Source organism: Acomys russatus, chromosome 2 (assembly GCF_903995435.1).
Source record: "Acomys russatus chromosome 2, mAcoRus1.1, whole genome shotgun sequence".
NCBI classification, from domain to species: Eukaryota; Metazoa; Chordata; class Mammalia; order Rodentia; family Muridae; genus Acomys; species Acomys russatus.
The window spans coordinates 67794406-67813021 of record NC_067138.1 but is presented as its reverse complement, the minus strand read 5'-3'; the positions used below and the strand labels follow the sequence as shown (position 1 = coordinate 67813021).

The 18616-nt window shown below is 43.5% G+C and overlaps 1 protein-coding gene across 5 annotated transcripts in view; it reads right to left on the bottom strand.

Moving 5' to 3' along the window:
* Nucleotides 1-18616, bottom strand: part of Palm2akap2 (PALM2 and AKAP2 fusion) — a 321160-nt gene that overhangs the window by 169367 nt on the left and 133177 nt on the right. For 3 of the 5 annotated variants that reach the window (XM_051162363.1, XM_051162377.1, XM_051162368.1), the window contains exon 6: nucleotides 8657-9349. The exons of the other annotated variants lie outside the window; for them this stretch is intronic. In XM_051162363.1, the coding sequence (XP_051018320.1) occupies nucleotides 8657-9349 (693 nt within the window). The remainder of the gene's footprint in view (nucleotides 1-8656; nucleotides 9350-18616) is intronic. 5 annotated transcript variants of the gene reach the window in all.

Below are 18616 nucleotides of genomic sequence, written 5' to 3'. Positions count from 1 at the left end.
TCTACATTGAAACCCAAATACACACCCCAAATAATTTAAACTACACTATGTCCTTCAAGGACAGAATTCTCTGTGACACTTCCATAGGTGGTGTCATATTGTTGTTTTATTGATTCTTTCATGCCATGATTTTTTTTTTTTTTTAATTGAGTCCTGTCCTAGGCCAAAAGATGACAAGCTACAAGTCAATAGGCCAGACTGGGCCTAAAATCTGCTTTGTAAATCAACTTATTATTTATTTATTAAAAGCTTTTTAAAAAAAGATGTATTTATTATGTATAATAATACGGTGCTCTGCCTGCATGTACTCCTGCAAGCCAGAAGAGGGCGCCCTATCACATTACAGATGGTTATGAGCCACCATGTGGTTGCTGGGACTTGAACTCAGGACTTTTGGAAGAGCAGGCGGTGCTCTTAACCACTGATCCATCTCTCCAGCCCGTAAATCAGCTTATTAAAATTCAGCTACACTCTCTCGTTTGTATGCTGTGTAGAGCCGAACGTGAGTCATTATGACAAGGACTACTCGGTTCACAAAACCAAGAAACCCTTCTTCTCCGGTAACACAGCGAACACATTCATGTGTTCTGTTCTACGGGAAGTCAATGCGGTGGTGAGCAGGGAGACAAGCAGCCGTGTGTCTCCGGGAGTGTCTGTGTCGTGAGCGGACTGAGAAAAGACTATTAACGTGAGGGGGCCCAAGTTTACCCAGGAGATAACAGTGAATCCTCGCTGGGACTTGCAAGAAAAAGAGGAACTGAAACTCAGAGGACAGGTGTGGAAAGAGACGTGCCAAAGGAAGCCAGAGAGAGTGACGCTGAGCGAGTGGGTCAGTTAGTGTGGAAACCGTCTAGGGCAGGCAGGGTACCAGGGGCACCCAGACGTGTGGGCCAGCTAAAACAGGGATCAGAATCACCTGGAATGTGTTTTAGATTGAGGATGAATAGTCTCACCTGGGAATCTATGTTCCATAGGTAGGACTGAGCTCTCTAATCAGTCGTAAGGCACACCCAGGTGATTCTGGATCAATCCACGGGTATGGTAGCTACTGGATTCATGTTAGGTTGTAGAGGGTGGCTGGAGGCACCTCCAGTGTGGTCCACTTAGAGCCGGTGAGAAGCAGAAAGAATGAGCGCGCAGACACATAGAAGTGGATGCAGTGAAAAGGCAGTTTATTGTCTATTAATACTGGTACAGAGGAACAGAGAGAAGCTACGCAGACAGCATCAGATGTCGCTGGCAGTGATTCCTTTTTTTTTTTTTTTTTAAGTTGGTTTTTGTTTTTTTGTTTTGTTTTCATCTGAAGGAAACAGAACAGTCAAAGTACACTTCTGGTTACAAAGTACAGCAGCTAGCCCAGCAAGTCTAATTCAGAGGGAGCACAATAGTCTCCCAGCCTCCCCCCCACCCCACTGACCAACCACAAATGAATGTATATACAGAGGCGCCGCTCACTCCGAGTGAGCTGCTAAAGCTGAACCTCTCATCAACAACCTACATTCAACTGAAAAGCTGCATCGCACACAACATTTTCTGGAACCTTTGTTGAGATTTTTGTCTCTTCTAAGCCAGGAGTTTGGAAGGAAGAAAGAATGTTCCAGAACCCTGCAAAAGACAGAACTCTTCTTCCCCGTTTGCCACAATAGAATATTGTGGACTTCTGTGAGCTACATGCAGAACCAGCCATATCAGATAGTGCCTGGTGACCTCTGACCACTTTATATAGAGACTTGTCACTGCAAACCCATCGATGTTGCCCTGCTCACCCAATCTGGAAGCCAGGAGGTTTCCTTGGTAACAAGAGTAACTGGCTCTCCCTCAGCACCTTCAGGCAATTGCATAGTTCTTTATGCTTTCTGCAACTGTCTTCATGGCAGCGAGGTTCACACATGGGCTTGAGTTGGGCTCTTTTTTTTTTTTTTTTTTTCTGGAGGGGGAGGAGATTCTTGCGATGAGCATTTTAAAATTATTTGTCCAGGAACCATGGGGGGTTATTTTTATTGAAATAGAAAGAATACTTATGACCTTGGCTTGCTGGGAAAGGATGCTTCTGAGAAGGGAGTTAAACTACAATGGTGCAAAGACTCCGAGGTGTGACCCCTTCTGTCAGCTGGATACAGAACGGGCAGGGAGGAGGAGGTTCAGCAACACCAGAGGGTGATGAATGGGGATTCATAGATTCAGCATAAAATTGGATAAAAGACTCAAGAACTCTACAAATTCACAGTCCCATCTATGGATGAAGATAAAAATTCTTGTTGCTATAAATCTCTGAAATCACAATGCCACCTCAGTGATGGATACAAGGCCGAGGAGGTGAGTTTGGCATTGTTTATATTATTTCTGTACAGACTATCAATCAGGCATGTCCAACCTGCAGATCACATACTGAATGCATCCCAGATGGTGAATGTCCAAGAAGTTTTGTATGGCATCGTCCGTCATGTTATAATGTCAAAAGGCTGGGCACCCTGTCAGTGTAGATGGTTATATACTTCCAAGTCATAATTTCAGATGTTTTATACCACAAGTGTAGATGTAGCATAGGGAATGGTCCCTTAACCATAAATTCAGCAATCACCTCTTGAGGGTGTAAAAGAGCTAGATTCTGATCCCTGCTAGGTTTCTCTTGCATGGGAAAATGCCATCTCCTTTCCAAAGGCAGTTATTAAAGGTATGGTCCAAAGGGCCATCAAAGCAACACAATCTAATGGGCCAAGCACAGAAAGCTCAATCTTACAGCACACATCTGTTGGAAACCTTGGATTTTATGCAGAGGCAGAATAAGGCTGAGTCACAAGATCTGGGTGTTAGTGTTGTAGAAATCACCAGAAAGAAACCATAAGGGAATGGAGAAATAACTCAGTCAATGGAGGGTGTTTTCAAACTCAGGCTCCATAACGCATATAGATTTCACTATAAAAATATTATTCTTTAAAAAAATACATAAATGTAAAATACTCCCTTTCTATAGTGACTCTTTACCCCACCTATATTATGCTACTTACTTTAGACTGCAGTAAATGCATGCCTTCAGGGATGGACCCATATAAGTCTCTCTCTCTTGCTTTTTCAAGCTAATTTAATTGTGCTTACAACTGTGCTCCCAGACTCCCAGACCCAGGTAGGGGACCTAACAGGTTCTCTCACAGCAAGCAGCTGTAAGATGGCATGCGCTCCCTGCAACCTATCAGAGTGAGTCTGCAAGCTCAGCTGGTCACCGGAAGTACATTCAGTTAGTACAAGGGCAGCGATAAGGCCCAAGCTCCGCCTACTTTCAAGCCACACCTCCAGGTTCTGCCTGAAGCTCCCATGATCAAATTCACAGCTCTGGGCTGGAGTGGGGGAAGAGAATGTTGTGTTGATACAGCTTTTAGTACAACCTTCTATTTTTTGTTTGTTTTGTTTCATTTTTTAAAACAGGACAGAAAAGGAGACCTTACACAGCGGTGCTAAGGCAAACTATCCAATGGCACATCAAAACCCCTTTTCTGTCATTCATCACATTGACACCACAAGGCAGATACATTCTGTAAACATATATGCTATACAGTACATTAACCATGTAAGGAAAGGAAAAGAAAGCCACCCTGTATGTCTTTTCTTTCTGGGATTCTGTTCTTTCAAGTCAGAAGGATTTGCAAGGAGTCTAGGGAGAATTTCATGGTTGGTGAGAGGTGCTTTTATTTTGATTAAAAAAAAAAATGCAGTGACTTGGGGGGGAAAAAAAAGCTCCAGGTGACCAATTAGAGGCAGTAGGGGAGGAGATGAGCATTCACACTGCAGCCTGTAAAACCTAGAAATAGTCACAAAATGTAAAAAAGTCATGAACATCAGGAAACATTTGTTTTCCTGACTAGTAAGAGAAAACAGTGAAAAATTACTGTTATTATCATTATCATCATAATTGTTACTGTTACAAAAATTAAGGCTGTCCAGATCTTTGATGCACAAAGTCTGTGGTCCCTCGATTGCCTCTTTTCACATCGACAACTAGGCTTTTACATGGCAGTTCCGACCCTCTGGTGTTAAGCTGGAGTGGGTAAGGGAAGCAGAGGCCTCGGGAGCTGGTTGGAGGATGGATCGGCAGTGAAATTTTCTTTTAAGAACTCCAGGATGCAGTTTTTCTATATCTCTACATTTAAACAATCAGCATTTAGAGTTTTAGTGGCGTGGCATTTAAGAAGTTTGCTGAAGCCGTAAAAAGTCTACTCTTCTAATGAGGGATTTTAGTTCCCCCCCTAGAAGATGTGGGCAGGTTTTCCTGGCAAGTCCTAGAGAAGACGAGGCTGGGAAGATAAACAGGTCCCAATTTTTCTCATTCATTTGACCTGTATTTTTTTTTTTAGGGGTTATTTATTTATTATGTATACAGTGCTCTGCCTGCATGTAGGCCTGCATGCCAGAAGAGGGCATTAGATCACATTGTAGATGAATGTGAGCCACCATGTGGTTGCTGAGAATTGAACTCAAGACCTCAGGAGGAGCAGACAGTGCTCTTAACCACTGAACCATCTCTCCAGCCTCCCTGTTTGAGCTGTTTTTATATGTACCAATAACTCCAAAGGGCCTACGGTGTGTCACTAAGCTGCTAGAACAAAAGATGCTTTCCAGGTCTGTCCTAATCAATACACCTTGACTAAGAGACCATGGAGTTTTCAAACAATTGCATATTTATAAATGTTTCAAAAACCTACCTCTTTAAAATGCTTGGAATTTATGGACTTGGTAATAAATGTGCCTATTACAAAAATACAATATGAACTTGTTCACCTTGGAATGGTTTAAACTGTAAACTGACAGTGTGGGAGACAAGGCTGCATCTACCAGGGAAGGCCACACTGGGGAGTTAAACTCTCCAGGGGGAGCAGCCACAAAGAGAGGTAACCCAGGGTCTAGGTTTTAAGTAAGAACAACACCAACAAAAATGTCCCCAGTGTATGTCATCTGTTTTACCTTCCTCTATGTTTCAAATGGACGAGGCCAATGTTCCTTAAGAAGGAAGAGCCAGGGCAAGAAATGTGATGTTTTCGCCTCTATCACCTTACTCTGGTCTCTGCTTTTCTGATACCCATTGGTTCTGGCATTGGGTAATTTATAGTTCTCAAGGGTGTTCTGTGGTTCCTGGGAAGAAAATTCTTCCGAAAGCAAAGGAGTTTGGCCCCAGAGTTCTGTCCCAGAGATGCTGCTGTAACCCTGGGGAGCCTCTCTATATGCGTTTGCCATTTATGAAATCTCAGTACAGAAGCGAGTTTTTCAGCCCTTTCCTCAACACCGCCAGTGATAAGTGGAATCACCAGACATTAGCAGTTTGTTAGAAGCAATTTGGTTTTTTGCTAATTATATAAGGAAAATAATACAACTATGGGTAAAAGGTTAAAAAGAACCCCCTACGTCTTACTACACGTTAAAAGAAAGAAAATTAATGTCAAGAATATTCAAGTCTTGAAGGTTCATCGTAACTGCCAGTGAATCTAATTAAATACCATTGAAGTGAAAATAAACATTCCTCTCCTCCTTTTTCTTCTCTTCCATTTAAAAGGAAACTGATTGTACACATGTATAATATACATGTATGTATTATACACATTCATGTGTGGGTATCTGTACTTTTTTTTTTTGAGACAAAGTCTCACTATGTAGCCCTGGTTAACCTCACTCTATAAAGCAGGCTGGCCTCAGACTAACGGGGATTTACCTTTCTAGTGCCGAGATGAACGATGTGCTATACCGTGCTGAGTGGAGATGGGTTATATTTTAAAGAACAGCCCAAGTAACATTAGCTCAAAACAAGATTGCGGTTTTGTGGCTTCCTCATGGATTCTTTACTCTGGCTCTGTCTGGCTTTGCAACCACACAATCACATACCTGGCCTCTAGCAGGGGGAAGACCACAAATAATACCAAGACAGAGGTGGGGGGGGGGGCATGGGAAAGGCAGAGTCACAATTACGACTCTGTTTACATTTTCATCATCAAGGCAATAACTTAAATGCTGTAAGCGGGCTGATCAGGTTCAGTCCAAAAAAGGATTGGCTGAGCCTGAATCCTCACAGAGAATGGAATAGTAGGCTAGCATCAGCCATATTCAAACTTTCACTCACTGTAGCCACAGATAATTTTAATAAGGGCACTATGTCTTACTTCAGTTAAATGATTATTTTTTTAAATAACAAAACCAACAGAGCAAACAGAACTCAGAGTTCGCCAGTCGCTAGCTCATCATAATGAGCAGCAGATGAGGGGGTGTTATCCTTGGTCCTTGTGGTCTTAGGAGGAGTGGGGGTACAGACTGTTTTCCTCATAGATAAGTAGTTTTCTTAAGGAAGGGGCAATGTGTCCTGGAAGCTCCAGACAGCAGGCCCAGGGACTCCAAGTTCTGCTGTTCACTCCCTCACTGTGCTTTTGAAACCTAACATTGAGCAGCCCCGAATCCCCAAGACAGTAAAAGAGAAGGCGGAGTAAACTTCCAGATTGTATATTTCCCAAATGAATTCATAAAGAGGATAAATTGTCTAAAAACATGGGACCTAGTTTCTCCTTTCGTGGAAGTGGGGTTTAGCCATGTGGCGTTTTGTTCAAGACTTGTGTGCTATTTAACCACTAGTGGAAAACAGAGCAGTGAGGACTGCCTGCTCTGGAACCAGCTTCCCAGATTCCAGCCGCTGCCTTTTCTGGTAGCTGCTCTGAAGCCCAGACCTCACAGTAAGTCCCCAGTTATCTCACGGGAAACTGTGGAGGGGACAATTTGGGAAACAGCTCACTCCTTTGCTATTCCTTTCTTTAATCTTTTTTCTTATTTACATATTAAAGATTATAAATGACTCATGTTGTGTCCAATAAAAATGAAACTACTTGAGGAAAAAAAATAACAGAAATAAAAATGTCATTACTCTCTAATCATAATAAATATAACTTCAAGCCAAGAAATGAACAACAACAACAAAATAACAGATTTACCCTTGAGTTAAATGGGACAGACGTAGTTGGCCCTGCACCTCAATCCTCCAGGCTTCGTTATATTGTTACATTTTTCTGAGCTACTTCCAAGATAAATTACAACTTGGTGTGGTACATCATAGGGAACATAGATGGTTCTGTTAGTGATTTGTATGATGAGGTGAGTGTCTGGGTAAACAAAGTTATCTCCCATTGAAATCAGCTAACACATCACAAGCTTCATCAAGTTCCTGTATTAGCATTCTTTTTCTAAGTCCCTTTGGTTTCACTAAACGCATAGCTGCCCAGTTTGGGGCAGCGCTAACAATGTATTTTAAGGGATGTTCATCATGTTTTAGGTTAAAATGAAAACGCTTTAATAGTCTACAATTCCCGGAAATTGAAGAAACGATGCTGTAGGCTGCCCAAGAATGTGCCGCCTAATCAGACTATGTGGAAGAATTCAAGATCTTTCTACATCATTGAACATTTTTTTTTCACATTGAAAAACTTTTTTTTTTTTTTTTTTTTTTTTTTGAGTGGAGAAACCTATACACCGAGGTTACCTGAAACATTCTCTTACCCATGAGGACATTAAAAGAAAAAAGAAAAGCACAGATGTAAGACTAACCAACCGGGTGTGGGAGACGGACAGTTAATACGCACAGCGCCATCCTTGATACAGTGGGGGTTAGGGTTAGGACAGCCCCGCCCAGGTCAGAAAGACTGTTTTAAGGAATGTGGTCACTGCAGAGAGACTTCTCAAAACGATGCCCTCTTTGAAAATAGATGAATTCGATCAGAAAATATCCATGAAAAAGAAACTATAAAACTTTACATTTTGGGGGCTTATGGATTGACGAGCATTGCGGGTGCTGAAAACAATGGTGGCCTGAGGTCCTTGGAAAATCCTGTATAAAGGGTTCTTCGGGTAAGCCATAGAAAGAGCCTGGTAGCTGATGAGTCAGTTCCTATGTCAGCAGGGGCAGGAGCTGGGTTCTTTGCTTTTGAGTCAACTTCATTTCGGTTTTAACAGAAGAAGGAAAGTACAATACTGTCATCTGGAAGCATATGTAAGGCAGCAAAGAAAAAGCATCATGTCATCCTAGAACGGCCAGATTAAGGTAGGTCCACTTTTGGTTATGGTAGCAACCAACGAGAGCCCACAGCATTTTTGCTACACAAGATATAAAAAACAAAGATCCACACAGCGAAGGAGGCAGGGGCGTGGCAGTGTATATGTGTGTGTTTGTGTGTATGTGTGTCTATGTTAGAGTGTGAACACAAGCCAAAATGAAAACCCCTGGTGCCAATGGGTTTGAGTCCAGTCAAGTCAATTAAGGCTACAAGATAACCAGGTGCTATGAAGGTCCGCTCCGACTGAGCAGTACGGCACTGATTCGCTCTTGAAGATACAAGGGAAGGTTTAGAGGAAAAACTAAGTTCTTGCAGGGGGGCGGGGGGAAGGAAGAGTGAAGCACACACATGCACGTTGTTTCCCAAGTGAGGAGAAGGAAAGATGTGAGTGAGAAGAGATCAAAGCAAATCCAACTGCGAGGCAAGGCAGGTGTTTGCTTCCAGTTCACAGTATCGCAGTTAGTGGTACAGTGAGGTCTATTTAAGAGGTGGAGAGTAGAGAGGCTGCCCGGAAGAAAGAGGAGGAGAAAGAAGTGGTCACATGACAACACAGCATTGACATCGCTTTTTCTTTTGGGTACCTGGGGCCGGGTCTGTGGGCAGGCTCTCTTCCTTGCCTTCTGGGGATGAGGGTTCTGTGGTGTCTGACACGGGTCTTCCGGACACCAGCTCAGCTGCGTTCCCATCGATTGTGGACACGTCCGTCACCGTCTTCTCTCTTAGCGACTTCTCATCGTCTTCATCGATCAGGACTAATTCGGCCTTGATGGTTTCGTCATAGCCTAGCACCTTTTTAGTCTCCTCTTCATCCTCGATGTTTTGGTAGCCCATAAAAATCATGGTGACAGGTTGGTCCAGGTTTGCCTCTGGCCCTTCTGTGCTGGCGGGCTGGGCCTGCTGCCCGGGGTTTCCCAAAGAGCGATCTTTCCTGGACTTTTGCACCATTTCTAACTTGGCTTCTTTGCAGAGCATGTGTTCCTTGGGATGGCCCAGGCTCCCGTCTGCAACAAGAGTCCTTTCTGACATGTGTCCTCTGAAGCTTGATTGTCCAGCCTTCTGAATTAGCTCTTCCACATCCTTTGCACTTAATTTGTGGACTCCGTTTTCTACCACGGTGCCTCCTGAGTGCACCTCATACACTACTTTGGTACCATCGTCATAGACTTTGACTCCTCTCTGATGGACCCCCTCTGGGCCAATGGTGGATGCAGAGAGAATCTTGGTCTCTCCTGTTTGTTTGTCTTTCTCCACATTAATTTCCATGGCGTATATAGCTTGAATGAAAACAAGAGAAAGGAAGTGCATGTTACAACAAAAAAAAAAGCCAGTGAATGGTTAATTGCCAAACAGACCAAAAAAAAAAAAAAAAAAAAAAAAAAGTGGTTTATGCTCTTTCTATTGTAACCACCAAGCAGTCTGAGTGTTAGCATGAGGTATGCAGTGGTGACAGAGGTGGTTGTGTGTGTTCTTAACAAAGCAGCTAAACGCACTGGGAAGACAGATACATACACTCACCATCTCTCAATGAACTCAGGCTTTTTAGGAGACTGGCTAAAAGGAGAGACTTCAGATCTAACAGGACAGAATTATGGAAAGGCTGGTAATGTGCAAATGACCTTGACTAAGATCGGCTTAGACAATTTCAAAGATGCACAAGTTCCAGAACCTTACTGCTGTTTCCCCAACTCTTCCACTAAGTGTGCACCTATTTTCCCCTCTCCATTTCCTTGTACTGTTGACGGAGAAGATGCCAAGTGATCTACAGGTGGGACACAGCCATCCTCCACCACACTACAATCTGCTATTCTGCAAAAACTGAAAGAATAGGGAAACATCGGGACTGTTGGCTCTGAGAATACTCTAGTCAGTTAGTAAAGCTTCTTAAAAAAAAAAAAAAAAAAAAAAAAAGAAAGAAGGAAAGAAAGAAAGAAAGAGACCCAGTAAAGAACAGGTTGTCATGGCACCAGTAACATAGGAAGTGGGGATGAAGGCCCAGAAAGCGGCTGTTCTTATTCTCACAGTGCTAAGGCTCACGAACCCGTCCTTTTATATTTCCCCTCTGTTGTCTTTTTTTTTTTTTTTTTTCCATGTTGTCCCTGTCACTCACTACTATGAGACCTTTCTTTTCCTTAGGCTGAAGAAGTGTCACCCAAGGGACTGGACTCTCCAACCATCTCACATCCTAAGCACCAGCTCTCCCCTGTCCTACAGGCTCTTGGATACCCAACATTTGTGTCCAGTGTTTCTCAGCTTGTAGGTTGCAACCCCTTAGGGAGCTGAATGACTCTTTCACAGGGGCCGCCTAAGACCATGGTAAAACATAGCTATTTATATTATTATTCATAACAGTAACAAAATTATGGCTATGAAGTATCAACGAATATAATTTTATGTGTGTGTGGGGGTCACCGCATCGCAACCAACTGTGCTAAAGGGTCGCAGCACTAAACGCTGAGGGCCACTAAACTAGGTGGTATTCGGACTCACTGGCCTCAGCAGCTTCAAAAGCATCATGTTGCTTTCTTCTCAACTCTCCCCTCATCTCAGCATGAGGTGACACCAGTGCCACAGCTTAGCTGCTAGTTGTGTAAGCCTTCATCATGTCTGTCTCTCCTCTTCATCCTAATCTCTCACATCCCACCATTGAGAGGATCTGCTTCAGGATTCCTATTCTTTTCCTCCTCCTCATTGCTTCCACCAGTCCAGACCCACTCTGCTCAGCACAACAGTCACATTTCAGGTTTCAGTGATGCCTCTATTTTCCTACTCAAGTCCTAAGGACTACACATGTGTACAGGGGAACCAAGGCCGACTGGGGCCTGTTTTTGTATGGCTCGGAAGAAGAATGACTGTATATGTATATGTGTGTATGTATGTATGTATATATTTAAAGGTCATATAAAAAGAAGGAAGTTGGGCTGGAGAGATGGCTCAGTGGTTAAGGGCACTGGCTGTTCTTCCAGAGGACCCGGGTTCAATTCCTAGCACCCACATGGCAGCTAACAACTGTCCATAACTCCAGATCCAGGAGATCTGTTACCCTGATACAGACATATATGCAAGTAAAACCATTACTGCATATAAAATAAAAATAAATAAATTGTGAAAAAAAAAAAAAGAAGACGAAAGAAGTCATTTGAGAGGTAGAGACAGAAGAATAAGAAATTTGATGTCACACGCCACTGCAGAGGGAGTGTGAGGCCGGCACGGGCTACCTGACAGTGTCTCAAAAAGAAAAGAGGAAAGAAGGAAGGAGGAAGACAGATGGAAAAGGAAAGATAAGAGGGAGAGAGGGAGAGAAGGAGGGAGGAAGTGGAGAGGGAGGGAGGGAGTTTGCTAACACACTGTGTATGATTCACGGGGTCTAACACCTTTACCAGCAGGCCGTTTATTGGGGAAGTCTACTGAGCCTGTAGCTGGAGCTCCACCTGTCTGAAGTACCCTTCTCAGAAACTCACTTTTCTTGAGTGTGTGGGTTCAGCACCAAGTCCCTGGCACTGCACACAGTTCCTCTCAGAATCTGTTTCCATCATTCTTTGCCTCTTCGTCTCACAGTCTCTCTTGCTTTCCAGACACACTGGTCACACCAAACCTCACATTATGCTCAGGACACTACCCCGGCCTCCTCCGGGGCCTGTGGTCCTTTTTTACCCAGCCTGCTTTTCATCTAGAGTCTGAGGCCACACACCTGCTCACCAATAACCGAACCCCTGTCCTTTTCAGAATATCTACAGCCTGCAAAGAAGTTTCCAGTTGCCTTTCAGCTGTTAATTCCTCTCTCTTCCTTCCCCTCACACACAACCAAAGAACTGCATCCTACATCTAAATAGTTCCTGATTTTTAGATTCTCCCCTGCAACACCCTTTGCACTTTCTACACATCCAAATGCCACACAGCCACCAATGTCAAGATCAAGTGCCCCTTCCCCTAGATGCTTTCTTAGAACCGACCTCCAATCTCTAAGTCACCCCTCTCTTCTTAAGATTTACTGAATGCTTTCTAAATATCTCTGAGGACACTGAACAATTTCTACCCAGCAGTGGGTTTGTATAGCACAGGCGGCTTTGAACTCCAAGTCTTGCCAAATGCTGAGATTGTGGCGTGTACCACCACAAGTATTTGTAGAGGTGACTTATCAGATTCATAGACATTTTAGATTTTGATTCTTACCTACCATTTTTGTGTGGTCTTCCATTGCTAGCCCCTACCCCAGAACTTTTTGCATAAAAGGTACCTGATACAAATATTTGTCAAACAACTGTGGCTAAATGATCTTTACCGGTCACAAGTATTTTGTATAACAGGACAGCAAAGAAAGGTTCACACCATGATTAATGTCTGTAACAGCTTAAGCAATCATCAGATAACATGCTTCCAGTCACTTGCATGATAAGATACAATCTGTTCAAGGTCGACACTGGGCTAAAATGATCCAGAAAATTCCAATGCCCAGTTTTCATAACATCCATTTTGAACATTTTCATTGCTTGGCATAAAGAGAATGAGTTTTCAAGTGACATCATGGGAGACCAACATTATTTGTCACAGAAGTACATGGGTTCACATACAGAGATTGTGATATAAAAAAAGATATTCATCGCAGTGATTTCCTGAAATTTTTTTATATAGCATATGATCAGAAAAACAAAATGGGTATTTACAATGGGCCCCAAAGCTTGTTTTTTTTTTTTTTAAATAAACGTCACAATTGAATTAAATATTCAGGTTTGAATTAAAATATTATCTTATCACTATTAACATGATGATTGACGTGGTAGGTAGAATGTTGAAGTATCTCCCAAACTTCCAGGGATGCATGAACAACCTGCTGTCAGTACAAAGCATGGAATATATTTCAACACGGGTTTCTCTGTTCCTCTGTGTGGCCTTGGCTGTCCTGGACTGACTCAGTAGACCAGGAAACAAAACATTTCTATGCTTGTGTGATTAACATGTGGATGTTTAGAGATCCCCCTCTGCCCTGAACACCCTCATGACTGCTTCATTACTGTTTCTTCCCCACATCTGTGCACGCAGCCTCCTTTCACCTTTGCCTGCTCCTGGAACTGGAGGGAATAAAAGGATGCTGAGTAGCTATTTTTCTGGAAAGATGACGTAGGCCCACAGTAAAAGGAGGAGAGAGTTCAGTGGAAGGGAAGGTAAAGGAAAACCGATGGTGAAATTTGAGAAGTACCATTTGAAAAGAGGTGTGAAAGAAGCAACAGGTAGGAAATCAAATCTCAAACTCCTTTTAACAAATCTATATAGGATCTCGAGGCCCAAACCGCATGCTGAGTTCAATTAGGGTCTCGGGGCCCAAACCACGTGCTGAATCCAGTTATTGTCTTGGGGCCCAAACTGTGCGCTGATGGGCATGTCCCATGAAAGGCCTCATATACCAGGAAAGTGGGATAGATGTGAGGATTCTAGGTAAGAGAAGTATGGGAGAATGGGGAAATAGAAGGATCCAGAGGATTCTAGAAACCTACAAGAAGAACATTATGATGGGTGGATCTGGGCCCAGGGGTTCTGCTCAAACTACTGCACCAACCAATGACAATATGTGCAGTAAACATTGAACCCCTACTCAGATCTAGCCAAGGGACAGGACATTCTCCACAGTTGAGTGGAGAGCAGGAAATGACTCCCACACCAACTGTGGTGCCCCATATTTGATCACGTCCCCTGGATGGGGAGGCCTGGTGGCACTCAGAGGAAGGATAGCAGGCTACCAAGAAGAGACTTGATACCCTATGAGCATATACGGGGGGGGTCCCCCTTAGTCACAGTCATAGCGGAGGGGAGAGGAGTAAGGGGGAAGTGGGAGGGAGGGAGGAATGGGAGGATACAAGGGATGGGATAACAATTGAGATGTAATCTGAATAAATTAATTAAATAAAAAATAATCCATATAATGCTCAAGCTGGCCTCAAATTTGCTTTTCAGCCTCGTCCTCCAGAACACTGGGCTTACAGGCATGGACCACCTCACTGGCCTCTGAATTTTTTTCTGTGTGTGTGTGTGTGTGTGTGTGTGTGTGTGTGATTTTAAATGTTATTAAGTGTGACATGACACTGGGACAGAACCACATATGAAAACAATTTCTTCAGGGGTATATATGCATATTTATAAGTACATATTGTACATAATCAGTGCAATATTTCCAGAATTGAGCTCAGAATATTTTAGTATTATAACAGATATGTTATATCATAAAGTACAATATCCATACATACTTTTTTCTTTCAGATCAAAAGTAAGGCTTCACAAAGAAGCACAGATTTGTTTGTTTCTTTGTTTGTGGTTCACTGGGGATGTGGTCCCTATTTCTCTCTGCATTTCTCTTCTTTGGTACAAGGTACCTAGGAGGACCCACTGCGAATCTGTGAGTTAGTCAAAGGCAATGCTTAATCCTCCCAGCACTAACACGGAAACGTTAAGTGAGACTTCCAGAAAGCTACACTGGAGGTAGAACATTTACCTTGGTGTTTTAAGTGAGTGAGATTCCTATTTTGCACACCAAACTGAATGAAGTATAGATGCAACAGCAGACATGATCACTTCCGTTTTCAGTCTCCCTCCCCCCTTTTTGGGTCTAACCCAAGGCCTCATGCATACTAAGCATGTGCTCTGTCACGGGGGTACAGCTCAGCCCAAACAAACATAGGGTTTGTTTGAGACACGGTCTTGCTTTGTAGTCCACTTTGCCTCAAAATTGCCCATCTTTCCCCTCAGTTTCTTGAGTGGTGGGATTATAAGTGTGTGCTATCACACTGGGCAACTTTGGGTGAGGGTTTTTTTTTGTTTTGTTTTCTTTCGTTTTGTTTTTGTGGTTGGTTTGTTTGCTGAAGGAGCCAACTGTTCTACAGTGCTTGGGATTGAACTATGGCCTACTGTATTCTAGACAAATGTTCTACCATTTGGTTACATGAGTACTCCTCTTTTTTATTTTTTGAGACACAGTCTCACATAGTCTAGGCTGGCCTCAAACTCACTATGTAGTCCAGAATGGCCTTGAATTCCTGAACCTCCTGCCTGGACCTCCCGAGTGCTGGGATGACAGATGGGTACCACCATACTTGGCCCCTTGACCTCTTCTTACTTTTATTTTGAGACATCATCTCACTCTCTTGCCCAGGCTAGCCTTGAACCCTCAATCTTTATGCCTCAACCTCCCCAGCTTTGGGGTTACAGGCTTGTGCCACCAAGCCTGACAGCATTATGTTTTCAACATCTACACTTTCAAAACATCACGTGCCAAGAAACTTACACCCAGTGCCTTTCCCTTCAAGCATGCGTTCACCTCTAGCCACAAGAAGGACTTGCCGTCGGCCTGACATTCTGTAAGCCTCCTCCCATGAAAGGCTTTGGCGGTCTGTGCAGAGGTGAGGCTCAAATGGGGACATGAGGAAAGGGCCTTCTTGGCCACGCAGTCCTCAAGGACTGCCCAAGAGCCATATGGACAAGAGAAGGGTCTGAAGAAAGGCTTTCCACGGTTCCCAGGAACCATGGTGGGTGGTGGGTGTGACTAAGACAGTTTAATGGAAGTTTCACTGAGAGTCTGATTAGAGTCTGGATGTACACTTTTAGCACATGATATATTCAGTTGCTGATTTTCAAACCTTGTACACTGACATCAGCAGGAGTGGAACACATAAAACTGTTTTATGCCTTCCACTAATTCAGCAAGACAGCTGGGTAGTGTGCCTGTTTTACTGATAAAGAACAGGGGCCACCATGACTCAAGTCTCTGGTGGAATACAGACCAGTGGCTATTTCCATGTTTTGACTTGGAGCCTTAGTTCTTCTTCCCCCTTCCCCCCTCCCCCAAATGGCAGAAACCTCTGTGATGGCCTTGAGCTTTGGGGAGCTCAGAGAGATGGGTCTGAGTAGCAGATAATACTTGGTTCTGTTCAGACCCATTCCTGGGCTTCCGTTTACCTCTGGCAAACAGACAGCAACTGTGAGGGTGTAAGCTGCCTGGAACAGAGACAACAAGAGCACCTGACACGGGTAAGAGGAGGGCAGTTAACAGGATCCTGCTTCAGAAATCAGTTCAACACATAAACAAGACTGTGACCCAAAAGATGGAAAATTCCATTATGGTGCAATCCCTTGATTCAGGCTTGAACTCTCAGCTCACTTTCTTTGCGCCCCAGAGGTCACAAAAGCAGGGAGGGGGACAGCCAAGGTTCATGTGCAAATAGAAGCCTCACGTGCCTCACTGCCATTTGTCACTTTGACGGAATAGGCAGAAAGACAGTAGATCTGAACATGTACTTGGGTCGTGCTCATCTTTGGACCTTATCATTCCTCATTTACACAGTGTTGGTGCACCCTGGATTGCTCTTGAGCCAGTGACATGTGGAGTACACAGGAGAGAGGTAATAGGCGGATCATTATAGTCACAAGGGAGGATGTTGAGCTAGGGCCATCCTGTCTGAAGGACCCCCGGTAGCCGGCATTGTAATCTCACAGCTACGTTGTACATATGCTTGGCTTACTGAGCAAATATGCCTACATGTGATCTTATCCCTCTAGGCATATGACTGTGGGTAAGACTGTGTTCAGACCTGTTCTAGATCGGCCATTGTGCTATCAACAATGAAAACGAGGGAATTAATTCAGAGTGGCTCTTCCCTCTCATCTCAAAGGTCAATCTCTTTACTTCAAAAACCAGGAATGAAAAATGTCTGTGACTCAGTTGTTTCCCCAAGAGACCTTAATATTCTACAGCGCAGTAGGATGTTTATAACTTTTTTAATAGGTTGATGTATATAGTTAAATCACTAACTAACATACATATAAATTAAATGACAGTTTACAACAATTTATCATATTTTACAGGGAAACAAAAGGGAGGAATTCAAAGGTTCCCAACATGGGAAAAAAAAAAAAAAAAGGCCAATGCTTATACAAAGATGAAAATACTAATATTCTGATTTGATTAATACATATTTAATACCTATACTGAATTATCATCTTGAACCCCATAAATATGCACAATCATTCTGTATCAATTAAAATAACCCAAACATCTATAAATAAACTAATGAATGACTGAATTAATGAATAAATAAATAAACAAATGTTAACACGTGTGCTGCTGATGGTAACAGAGGCAAAGTTAGTTTCTTATCTCTGGCTTCACTCCTTTTTGGCTAAGAAAAGCAAGCCAGCTGAGCAGTTCCAAGGAACACCTTATAGAGGAGATGCAGAGCCCCAGCAGGTCAAGTCTGGAGATGCACGCAGCATTCTAAACTATGGCTGCTCTGGGCGTTGAACACAGAGTCTTAATCCCCTCCCCCAGTGGCTTCATAGAAGATGCTGGAGGCTAGAACCCATAGGAGTGATGCTGGGGATAACTGCAGAGACAGTTTTCAAAGAGCAGAGGCCACCAAGTGCTAGTATGGAGAACCATCACACTGAAACCCCACAGTGGGATCACATTTTTGTTTTAGTTCGAGGTCTCTGGAAAGGCTAGTTAATGTTGGCAATAAACCATATGTAGATCACAGAGCTGCTGCGTTCTGTGGACAAGCTGGACATGTGTGCTCTGGGTGTTGAGACGGCCCTAAGAGTTTGACAGGTGCTGACGTAAGGTCTCCAAGGACCAAGAGACCTTTAATGGTGTGTGCAACCTCAGTGCCCAGACTCTGGTTGCAGCCTGCAACATTGTTATCAGTAAACCAGTGAGAGCTAGTGACTGCTTTTCCTAGTTGAGGTGGAAATCGAGGCTGAAGAGAAAAGTGAGGCTGTAAGGCGCTGTGATCACCACCCAGAAAGAGCCCATCAACAGCGAAAAGAGTTTTCGAATGGTTCAACCCTTGATTCAGACCTGACGCAGAAGCACAATACGCAAACACAAGTGCTTCTGAGTTGGAAACGGGAAAGAACACTCAAGCCCTAGTTGTTAAATCATGACCTCACTCCCTTCTCTCCTTCCTGCCATGGCTCTGAAAAAACCCCCAACACTCAGGAGAGATGACTTACCAAGAGGAAATGTTAATGTCATGTCAGATTGACAAAGGGCATAAAGATTATGACTCCTTCTTATTTTTCTCTTTTGAGAGTGAGAAATGAAAGCACTAGGGTGGGGGAAAGGGGGAGGGGGCTGGGGAGATGGCTCAGTGGGTAGCGTGGTAGCTTCGCAAGCAGGAAGATCTAAGTTTGGATCCTCAGCATTAACACAAAAGTGGGGTGTGGGTAGTGCACACCTCTGATCCTGGTGCTGGGGTGGTGGAGGCAGAAGGATCTCTGGGGTTTATTGGTCAGCCAGTCCAGCCAAATCAATTACTACCAGGTGTGGGAGAAATCCGTGTCAAAACAATAAAGCAGAAAACAATTGAAGAAGACACAGGACTTCAATTTCTGGCCTCTCTGCACATCTGCACATCCGTGGGCATCCACCCAGACAAAAGCACTCTGGGGGCTCTTCTATGTGAAATGCATGGGTGCAACAGAGGGGAACAGACTATATGTTTAGGTGAAAGCATTCAGACATGTTGCCTGTCACAGAATTGCTCACCACCATAAGAACA